Here is a 12209-nt window from a genome sequence, read left to right on the forward strand (position 1 = left end):
TATGCAACAGAAACAGATGTGGAGTATGAGATTATTTTTAAAAGATGCAGATAGCATGGTTTGGCCAAATGAATCAAACTAGGGCAGAGGCTGAGAAAAGTTTCTGAACATTTTTTAAAGCTTACACAATATTGCACAACAGTGCTACAGATCAAATGACTCATTTCCTGGTACATTTATTATCTTCAGGGGTAAGATTTCATTGCGCTTAACAGCAATATATTCTCCTAAATAAAAGTTTCTCTTCTTTATAACTTAGTTTATACAAAACATCTACTTCTGTGGCACATTCTGCAATTTGTAAATACTGCCTGGTCAGTTGCTACAGGTGACAAGACCTGCTCTAGACAATCTTTTATTGCATGAGCCATGAAATGTTCTTTTTTCAACATTTGTCTTTCAATCCTATCCAATTGTCCTTCATATTTTTAGTTTCTGAATTATCTGCAATCCTCTTCTGCCTTATTTCAAGTCTTCAACTGGTAATCTACTGGACTCCAGCATAAAAACATCTTATTAATCTTTACTACTTTTTATTTTCCTATTTATCTTCATTCAAACCAAATGCCGGGTTACTAGTATAAATTGGACCTCAGCAACCAGATACATTCAAAACTGAAGGGCTGCTGAACAAAAAAAGCTAAATAATTAAAAAAAAAAAAAAGATCAATTGCAAAATGTTTCCAAATATCTTAAAGGGGTGCAACCAATTCACATGCTTATTTGTGAGGCAAAGCAAGGGAGAAATATATATGTCATAATACATTTGATTATTCGCTTGCTTGGCTCAATAATCAACGTGTCAATGTGTTGTGCTTATTGTGAAGAAGCACAACAGAAAAGCATACTTGGATATAAATAGATGCTGAATAACGTTTGTTAATGTATCTCTTTCTTTATTAACCTTTAGTAAACAAATTCTTGTTCGACTATTCAACCATTCTGTAGTCGAAGTACTGTCTCTTTAAAAAAAATACTTCGACTACATACTTCGGCAGTTTAAACCTACCGATGTACAATGTTAGCATATGGGGACCTTCCCCAGCACTTTAATACATTTTTTTGATCAAAGTATAATCCTTCGATCGATCGCTTTAAATCGTTCGAAGGATTTTATCGTTCGATCGAAGTATTTTTACTTCGATCGATCAAAGTATTTGCGCTAAATCCTGCGAATTCGATATTTGAAGGATTTAACTTCGAGGGTCGAATTTGAGGGTTAATTAACCCTCGATATTCGACCCTTGATAAATGTGCCCCGTGGTGTCTGTGTTGTTACTAACCACAGGTTTTGACAAAAAGGCAAATGTTCTAAAATTAGTCTACCCCAAAAACCAATGCATGCTAAATAGACTATCTAACCCAATATAACACTCAAAAAAAGACTATGGTTGGGTGGTGGAAAGAAACAACCCTATACAGTTTGAATCAGGAAATTCTTGAATGTTCTCCATCAGTACACAGTTTTCACAAAACTCACACAGTGACATTAACAGACATTTCAGACATGACAATAAGGATGCACCTTTTTTGGCCTTTTTCAGCAGGATTCGGCCAAATCCTTAAAATCATGACTTTTCGTCACGTGTGCAGGACTCTCATCTTCCACCCTTGCATACCCTAATTTGCATATGTAATTTAGGGTTAAGTATACAGTCGAATCTTTCACAAAGGATTTGGGATTAGGCCACATCCCAAAATACTGGATTAGGTGCATCCCTGGATGAGAATCAAACTTTACTTCTATACTATATGAAAAAATACTCCTTTTTATAAAACCAGTGTATGTTTAATCAACGGTAAGGCATTCATTCAATTGTTGCATGAACACATCCTCCTTACTAGAAAATGAGTATCACAACAAATAAGTATATAGTAATCCACCCAATTACATGGAATACAGTATGCTTGGACTTTTAAGTGGTTGTTGCAATCTATGTAGTACAGATATGGGACCTGTTATCCCGAATGTTTGAGACCTGGGGTTTTCTGGATAACGGATATTTCTGTAATTTGGATCTTCATACCTTAAGTACACTAGAAAATCATGTAAACATTAAATAAACCCAAAATGCTGGTTTTGCTTCCAATAAGGATTAATTACATCTTAGATTGGATCAAGTACAAGGTCATGTTTTTTTATTACAGAGGTAAAGGAAATAGTTTTTAGAAATTTGAATTATTTGGATAAAATGGAGTCTATGGGAGATTGACATCGGATAATGGATCCCATACCTGTATAAAGTAGTATCAAGAAAAGAAAGATTACCTTTAGCCAAGGATGATTAAGTGCTTCATACACAGTTATCCTTTCAGCAGGATCCAGCATTAGCATGCGGCGAACCAGATCTTTGGCACTTTCAGATATATGGTTCCATTGTCTAGGATTCATCTAAGAAATATAACAAAATAAGGAAAATTACTAATAAAATTGTCCCTACCCGAGGACCCTTTTTTAATGACATATACTAATCTCAAATAGTGGCAAAAACAGTATCAGACCTTGGGCAGACATTCACCATATAGTTTCTGGCTATTTTCAAATTAACTCTCTCCACCCACTCTATTCCCTCAAACTTTCCTACGATTCCTTCTTCTGACCTCCTTTCCCTTTTAATATTCCCCCTTGTTGTTACCTTCTCCTATGTCAGCTGTGAACACTTCTAATTTACCACTTTCTTTAGATTTTGCCTTCTCTTTCTTAAAGGAAAACTATACCCCCGAACAATGTAGGTCTCTATAAAAAGATATTGCATAAAACAGCTCATGTGTAAAACTCTGCTTAATGTCCATTTTCATAACAATATAGTTTTTAGTAGTACGTGCCATTAGGTAATCCTAATAAATAAAAAAAACAACAAAAATATATTAAACGTTTAAATTGCTAAGTCTTTATTAAGAAATAACTTACCGAAACTCCGCTTTCGCTCCTCTTCAGAAAAGGCGATCGGTAGATCCATTGTGCGGCACTCAATTTCTCCTCCCTGCTTCCCTTATAGGAGATAGCCAGGGAGGAGAAATCAAGCGCCAGATGATGGATCGTCGCCTTTTCTGAAGAGGAGCGCAAGCAGAGTTTCGGTAAGTTATTTCTTAATAAAGACTTAGCGATTTAAAAGTTTAATATGTCTTTGTGGGTTTTTTTTTCATTCTACACCAACGAATTTTTCTATCTATTGTTCTATCTTTTGCTTTCACACTTCCTGTTAAAGTTAGAGTTGCCTTATTTCTGGTAAGGTGATCTCTGAGGCAGACCATCACAAAATGGTGGTTCAAGGGCAATATTTACTTAAATATATATACCAGTTTGGTAAGATTCTTTAATATGCCACTTAATTTGATATAAACTGTTGCTTAAATATTCATTTTGTGGGTAACCTTCCTTTGAGCATTTCCCTACACACTGCTTTTTTCTGTTCTTTCCTTCGGTCACTTTAATTTTTATATCTGCTCTACATATTTTTGTTCCTTTTCTTCTCTCCCTTTTTTGCAAATTACTCTTCTGCATTCACATTCTCCCTTTATTTCTTTTTCACTTTTACTTTAATTTTTGCAATTTATTTTGAGGTCTCCCAATCCCCCTTTGTCTTTCTCTTAATGGAGGCATTTTACATAAGGCCAAATGGCACAGGTTAAATAGCAGATATCAGATAAGCTCTGTAGAACACTTTTATTCTACTGAGCTTCGTCATCTTCTACAGTGCTTATCTGCTATGTAACCTGAGCCTTTTTCTTCTTTGTATGGCTGCACATCAGCATATTTACATAAACTATAGTAGTGTATAATAATGACTTTAAAACACTTATTTTTTGGTGATACTGTTCATATAATATTTTAACCTTGGAAAGAAACTTGAAGGTAAAACTTAGTCCCTGTGAAAAATATATAATGAAGTAGTAGAATTCTTAATGAATCAGGTTAAAGGAGAAGGAAAGGTGCCTACATGTTGAATATAACCCTTATATAACCCTTACCTTGTGATCCTGACTGCTGAAAACAGCACTGGCAAGGGATAGTTTTGTTGTAGCAGTGTGTGATATTCTTCTTCTCCTCTTCTGGGGTAGCACATTCAAAGTAGAGTGAAAAGCCAAACTTTAAGCAAAAAGAAGGCTCTCTACTGCGCACATGCCAGCCAGGGCCACTGAAGGCTGAAGAAGAGGAAGCAGATGATTGCTTGGTGGTGGCTCCTAAAGGAATCCCCCCAGGCCAGTGCAGTTATCAGCAACCAAGAACACTTGCCCAAGGTATTAGGTAAGTGATAATCACTGGTGGTTTATATTTGTAAATGTGATTTTACCTTTCCTTCTCATTTAAAGTCAATGTAAACTTGGACAGACCAGGGATTAATTTAACATAGGTGGACAAGCTTGACTATATTGCAAACAGTCCTTTTTTGTTTTTAGGGTAGGGCATTTTTTGTAGCTCAATGAACAAATTTCAGCATGAGCAATGTTTAACGAAAATATGCATTTTTCTAACACTCACAGGATTTCAGGCTGAAAAAAGCTCAGCATTTTCAGTAATTTTCCACGAATGGGCTGTCATAACAAAGTAAAACATAAAAGATGCCAAAGTTTCTCTTCATACCAAAAACTCATTCAGGAAAAATTCTGGAAATTGCCAAGCTTTTTCGGTCCACATTGCTGTATTAGTTAGAAAACTCTTGTGGAGTTTCCTTAAGGATTGCTTGTACTGAAAAGCACTAGCAATCTTAAAAAGGCCCTTAAATATGTCCCTGGTATATTAACAATAGCAAATGTAGAGGATGTTGTGTTTGTCATTGGGCCCTGCCACCCGGTGTATATTTTTGCTGCAAAGGCACATAATTGTGCATTTTCGTGCAGAATTCTGCCCCTTTTAAGCAGGGACATGAGAAAAAGAACATTATTATCTGTTACACAATCTGCACACTTTGCAGTGAGTAAAGTGAAACTATAACATCAGTAGACAGTGAATATAAAGATAGGATTGATTTATGCATGTGCTATTAGAATGCGGCTGTTATTTTGATTAAAGGCTTTTTTAGAATATCACAATCGCTACAAAGAACTTATAAAATAACAGCTCAGCTGAGAGATTCATGAACTGTAGTAAACTTTGAAAAACATAAGCACAGACAGAAGAATGGCCAAACTGCCACAATATAGTCTAAGTTTATTTTTCATGTGGAAAGTACCTCGAAGGAGGCACAGTGGATTACATGCAGTCTCTCTGAAAAGCAGAAAAGACCTCAGCTCCTAGAATCAATCACTCTCACATGGAAAAAGCTATGGGCGGAAGGCGAGGGAAGGGAAATGGTCTGTTCCAGTCTATTTACTTGTGGCAGTTCAGAGAGTGTTTATTACACAAGTCAAATTGAAATTTGAGCTTTAATACTTATGTTGAGCAAGATCTAATAGAAGAATGAGGTGCTTTGAATGCTATTCCTTACCCATATCTGCAATCGCTCACAGTTTAATATCAGAAGAAAGGATAAATTACATTACACTATAATTCAGGAAGACATTTGAAAGTTTTAGATAAGAGTCATAAAATAAGTATTTTAATATTGCTACTCACTTTATACTTCCCTTTGATAATGCCTTCAAACAACCTTTCTTTTGTGCCATAAAAAGGCAAACATCCACTTAGCAGAATAAAAAGAATCACTCCACATCCCCAGACATCTACAGGTTTTCCATAGGGCTCTCTTTTTACTACTTCTGGTGCCATAAAATGTGGTGTTCCTACACGACCTAAAAAAGAAGAAAAAGAAGAATGAAAATTAGTATTGCCTCTTTAACATCACCCATCTACCTACTAAAAATACTTCTTAAGATTTGCAAACTGGAACAATTTGGATATAAGTTTATTGTTTTAGCATGCTAAAAGTAAGTTCCCTATTTTTATTAATACCAGGAAAGGTACTGTGTAGTATCACCCAGCTCCCAGTCCCTCCCTCCTAAAGTTCCAATGCGTTAAAAGGATGATTTACTTGTATAAGCTCAAATTGTATGATTCCTCAAATATGCCCTCAATGCAATCATCACAGTCTCAAACGAAGCATTCTTTTTTTTTTTAAAGGTAAAGTTTTTATTGTTTTAAAACACATAGGAAACCATAGAACAAAACACTCACCAATAAGCAGTAAGGTTTCCGTTACAAAACAATTATGAAATATGCATTGCAGTAGTATTTTCGCTCCATACAATTGGTTGGTTTATCAGTAAACTTAATCCCTGTGCGGGTGCCTATTTGTGTGTGAGGGGTCCTGCATTTCCCCATACTAACGAATAAGGTTTTGCCACTTCTGAGTTTTTACCAAGCAGTCACTTTAAATGATGCAGCTTTGATTATTCCAGTTAATGTTAAAAGAGAAGAAACCCCCACGGCCAAAAGTCCCCAATGGCCTCCCTCCGCTGGCCCCCAAAGCGGAGGAGGAGGAAGATGGCGCCCATGAGCTCCGCTGTGCAGACTCTGCAAGTGCGGTCAGTATTTATAGAAAGGACACAATTCTGGGGTAACACTGTGCAAGGGGGGAGGAAGGGAGCGGAGACAATGGAATGGGGACTTTTGGCTGTGGGAGGTTTAGTTCTCCTTTAAGGAACCATGACCACTTGGCTCTGCCTCCCGCCATGGACTCCAGATCTTGTCAAATCTTTTTTGTGAGCCTCTGGCTAATAGGATGAGCTTAATTAGGGGTAGAGTCTGGTTCACTAGTGTGATCTAGTTTTGCACCACAGGGGGTTTGGGCCCCATCCATGCCATTGCAATAATTTTCCTAACCTAGTATAAGAGTGTTCTTTATCTGATTCTGGCATGGGTAGTATTTGTAAGATCATCTAGGACCCCTAATATACACACCTGTGGTGTTAGCAGTTTAGACAAATCTAATTTGTCTGCATACTAGATTCATGGCTTTTATCCAAAACATGGCCACCTGAGGGCAGGACCAGGCCATGTGCAGGAAGTTTGCACCTTCTAACCCACACCTGTGGCACCTTGCGCTGGGATTACATCCCATAGATCTTAGTCGTACAGGTGTGAGATAAAACTGGTGACTTGTTTATCCCATATAGAGTATAGATAGTAGTAGCTTCTATTTATTGCCTTCTCCCAGTCTTCCTCTGTAAGGTCTGGGCACAGGACAGACCTTCTGGAATGGAGGGGAGGTTGTTTGCAGTAGCGTTTTATATAATTTTGATGTTGATTTCATTAGCGAGGGAGACCAGAATATTGTTTCAAATTTGGGTTGGGAGACTTGTATATCAACGCCACCAAATTATGCCTGGAAGACCTGGCTGAGTTGGAAATACCAGAGGTATAGATTGGGTTTCTGCAAGCATCTAGCATATCTTGTAGGCGCCTAACCTGTTTTCAGGGCCATATAGAAAGTCAGGAAAGTTATGGAAATGGGGAAGGCAAGAGTTCACCCACAAGGGTACATTAGGTGTTAGAATTGGAGAATGTTGCGGACAGAGGTTAAGTGCCAAGTTCCAAGCCTTCCTCTGGGTTGTCATAACATCTGGAAGTTTCCCCATGATCTGAAATTGCTCTATACAGAAGGTGCCTAAGACCTTCCATTGACCCTACAGCCAGTGCCTGAGATGTCATATTCAGATTGTATGGATCTGGGTTGAATAACCATTTGATGTAGTGCAGCCAAATAATAGAGATACAAGTCTGGTAACCCTAGTCCCCCTTTTTTAGTGGCGGGGATTAATTTGTTCCAAGCCAGTCTGGGCGTTTTTCCTCCCCGTATAAACTGTATCAGAATCTGGTTAACAGTTTTAAGCTTTTAGGGATGTGAACGGGTGAGTTGTGAAACACATACAGGAATCTTGGTAGATAAACCACCTTAAAAATTAGAATTTTCCCCCAAAAGTGATAGAGGGAGTTTAAACCAAACAAGGATGGTAGTATTCAGAGAGGATAGAACTGGTTCAAGGTTGCATAGTATGAAGGTATTTAGGTCAGGGTGGATATTGACTCCAAGGTATTTGAATGCCTCTACTGTCATTGGGGGGTTTCCTGTGGTAAGGCAGGAAGGGGCATCGGGTCTATAGGTAGTAGGGTCAGATTTGTCCCAGTTGACCTGGAGTCCCAAGAAACTCCCAAAATGTGCTATAATGGTGCTAAAGTGCTAATGTATCTAAAAAGAGGCCTGTGTCTGCTAAATAAACTAGTAAATCATCTGCATAGAGGGAGACTCCTCCATTGGTCCCAAGCACCTGCCTTCAAGTGTGGGGGCTTATCTAATTAGGATTGCAAGAGGCTCATACGCCACTCATAAGCATTAAGAATAGAAAGGCTAAATTGGACTTTTCTAAAAAAAAAAAAAACAAATCTTTAAAAGCCAGCTTCTGGAAAAACATTCTTTGGACAGATGAAACCAAGCTCAACCTCTACCAGAATAACAGCAAGAAAAAAACATGGAGAATATGTGGAACAGCTCATGATCCAAAGCATACCACAGCATCTGTAAAACATGGCGGAGGCAGTGTGATGGCTTGGGCATGCATGGCTGCCAGTGGCACAGCTGGGACATTAGTGTTTATCCATGATCTGACACAGGACAGAAGCAGCCGAATTAATTCTGAGGTGTTTAGAGACACACTCAATATCATCATTTATTTATATAGCGCTGTCAAGATATGCAGTGCTTTACTATCAAAGATAGAGAGCTTAACAAATAACTTTTGCGGTATCAGGTGCAATGCTGAAGGACCCACACCCGCTCCAAAGGTCAGACAATCCAATGAAGAATAGGTCAGCAGCACACTGAGAATTTGAAACAGTGTCAGGTTTATTGAAAAAACATCCAAAAATAGGGAACATTTTGGGCCACCTAGACTACGCTTCTGATTTGGTATAGTATTGTCTGTTTGGATTTGACCCGACCTGTCCTTTGACCATGCTCCTTGTTCCTCGTCCATTCAGTATAGGTTACGGTTCGCTTGCCTGTCCAGAACTTCCCCCTTAGTCCTCTCACGTTAAGTCCTGGCGGCTTCCGAGTAGTGGAGGGCTCCTCTAGAAGGGAATGGTGGCTGCTATAGGCAGAAGAGTGAGCCGAGACAGGGACATTGGTGTTTGCTCTGGGTTTTGTGTCTAAACGTTGGGAAAAAATCTAGAGGATAGGCAGCTCTAGTCTGACAGAGGTTGTCGTAGAAGTCCGTAAAGACTTCAAATATGTCCCCTGGGCCGTTAAAGTTCCCTGCTAGATAAGTTTTTATGTTTTTTAACTCATCCTCTTTAAACTCCTTTGTGCTGTTCAACATTTACACTCCTGTTTTAAATCTGAATGAAGACATTAAACATAGAGTTACTGCTTTTCATTTTGCTTTATGTTCCAAAAGCTCAAAACAGGTAGTTGGCACCATGTCTTGACCGTAAATGGGTGTGGTAAAAATGATAGCAGCCAAAAAGTAGGCGTGCCTTAAGAAAAATGTTGCGTGCTTCACAGGTTGCACATCTATATGCGTCCCTGATCTTCACTTTAAAAATCTAACCTTAAAGAAGCCAAGACAAGCTACAAGGTTGATAGAGATAGTAGGCAATATGAATTGGTGAGATCTACCCCTCCTCCCCTGCTCATATTTATGTGTATAAGGTATCTACACCCTTCAATTCTAAATCATCCAATAACATATGATCATGGTCAAACCTGTTTTTCCTAAAAATATTGCAATATGCATCCCTTTGTCATAAACAGGGAGCATCCTCACCTTTACTATTACGATTGTTAACTGGCCTGCTAAATATCAAACTATCCTTACTCAGGTTAGGATTTACAAGAAAAAAATCAAAGAAATTGTCTCTCTCTCAATCACTCACTATATATGCCATCATGAGGAGATTGAACACCAACAGTATAAATTGCCAGTTTTCACACACGGGGCCCCGTGAGAGCTTAATTTTAAAGTATTTGCCTCAAAAGGCATATTCATTATGAGAAGCTAAAGCCATAACCATTGTCATACACACATTCTCAAACACAATTTGGAAAAAAAACCCCACCAAAACATGCAAATATCATGAGTGCCAGAAAATGCCATGCTCGCTACAAATTATTAACACCTACTTATAAAGCTCCAACATGTTCCGCAGAGTTGTACAAGGTAAGGAGTGTATAAATTAAACATACAAAAACAATCAATGACCAATATAAGCAGTAAAGAGGGCCCTGTCCAAAAGATCTTACAAAAGGAGTAAATAATTTTTACTGATCTTTGGACAACTCATGGAGATAACACTTAAAACGAGGTAGCATATTCACTCATTTCTTTCTTTTGTTTGTCGAATAAATAATTGCAACACACATTTTTCAGTTTTAATTGTTAAATTAGGTCACATTCATCATCATCATTTTCAATCATCATATTGAATCCCTGCTTCTACAGGTATGGGATGCTATCCAGAATGCTTGGGACCTGGGGTTTTCCAGATTACAGATCTTTCTGTAATTTGGATCTTTATACTTTAAGTCAATTAGAAAATCATAAACCATGAAATATACCCAATAGAGTGGTTTTGCTACCAATAAAGTTTGATTCAATCTTAGTTTGGATAAAGTACAATGTACAGTTTTATTATTACAAAGAAAAAGGAAATTATTTTTTAAAAATGTAGATAATTTGGATAAAATGGAGTGTATGGGAGATGGCCATTTTAGGGAGCTTTCTGGATAAAGGGTTTCTGAATAACAGATCCCATAACTGTATATTAAAAATAGTTTTAAGAGGTTATACTTTCACGGCAAACAAAGTCAATCTTACCTCCAGCTACTAAACCAGACTCCCCTAACTGTATTGCCACTCCAAAACCTCCAAGTTTGACAGGTGCTGAGTTCTCTTTTGAGGCAAGCAGTACACAGTGAGGCTTAAAGAAAGAAACAAGATAGGAGTTAAAATAATATAGAATAATTTTAATTAATCACAATAAAGTTATTATCAGCATGTTATTTTCAATACAGGTTTGTATTGATCGCAAAGTGGTGTGTCCAGTCATTTAAAATACATTTAAATACAAGTTTTTTTCAGCTTTTTCTCCAGAAATAAAGACTTTTCTACCTTTTTTTTTTTTTTGCTTTCTATCTTTTATTCTTTACTGTTTTTTTTCAAAATCTAAGTTTAAAGTTGAATGTTCCTGTCTCTGGAGTTTGAGTCCGTCAGATCAGTAATTCAGGTGAAGACTAAGGGTGGTGGCACATGGAGAGAATAGTCGACCAGCGACAAATGTTCTCTATTGTGGGCAAATAATCTCCCCAAATGCCTTTGAACGGCAAGAATGCGAATCACTGGTGGGATGGCATACGTATCGCTTTGTCTTCCGAAGATGCCCGAAGTTTCCTCGTTAGGCTATGGGTGACTAATCGGCACTTGTGCCACCACCCTAAACTATTGCAATTATGCATCATTTAGTAGATCCATTTCTCAGCATCATCTATGGAGTATTAGCAACTACTGCATCAATTCTAACAGCTGCCTGTAATGAAACTCAAGGATTCTGCTTAGCAGGCACAAAGATAAAAAAAATGTACAGTATCAACTAATTGTATCAATCTCGAACAGTTAGGAGAGTCTGCGACCCCCCCCCCTTCCCAGAGCGAATTTTGAAGGTGAAAACGTGTATGCATGTAAATAGTATATAAAGATAAAAAAAGTGAAATTATAAAAAGTGAAAATTGTGTAACCAAGAAATGTAAGAATTACCCAAATAAATAACCAAGTGAAAGAAAGGGAGCCTTTCACACATCAGCAGAATGAAAATCAGGTATTGTGGTACCTTATATGTGACTACATACTTGCCTTTTCTTACATGCCATAAGTGTAATGTTATCATTACTTTACAAAAATTACATTACAAAATAGTGTCTCCCGTTTATTATTTTATTGCTAAAGCTCAGTTTGCGAATATCCTATTCACCACTGAGAAGTCATAACACTGTTGAGGAAAGCTTAATATTGTCACAAACATTCAGTATTACTGTTAATGGGAAATTCTGTCAGAAATAGAAGAAGCACACTGGCACACAAGGCTTGTAGATGCGAACCCTTGCAAAGTTTTAAAGCTTCGAGTATTGCATAAATTCTGTCAGAAACAAGCAGTGCACTCCTGTTCTAAGCAACAGCACCATCTTAAATAAAAAATTTTACTACTTTAATGAAGTCTTCCCCTTTACGTTAACTTTTAGTACGTTATAAAATTACTAATTTTAAGCAACTTTTTAATT

General features: G+C 37.5%; 1 protein-coding gene across 3 annotated transcripts in view; it reads right to left on the reverse strand.

Moving 5' to 3' along the window:
* cask.L (calcium/calmodulin-dependent serine protein kinase (MAGUK family) L homeolog) overlaps positions 1–12209 on the reverse strand; it is a 192956-nt gene that overhangs the window by 75007 nt on the left and 105740 nt on the right. For all 3 annotated transcript variants that reach the window (XM_018246646.2, XM_041582101.1, XM_018246645.2), the window contains exons 6-8: positions 10753–10855; positions 5558–5733; positions 2270–2392 (exon numbers count right to left, since the gene is read on the reverse strand). In XM_018246646.2, the coding sequence (XP_018102135.1) occupies positions 2270–2392; positions 5558–5733; positions 10753–10855 (402 nt within the window). The remainder of the gene's footprint in view (positions 1–2269; positions 2393–5557; positions 5734–10752; positions 10856–12209) is intronic.

The sequence above is a fragment of the Xenopus laevis genome, chromosome 2L (genome assembly GCF_017654675.1).
Source record: "Xenopus laevis strain J_2021 chromosome 2L, Xenopus_laevis_v10.1, whole genome shotgun sequence".
Lineage (NCBI taxonomy): Eukaryota > Metazoa > Chordata > Amphibia > Anura > Pipidae > Xenopus > Xenopus laevis.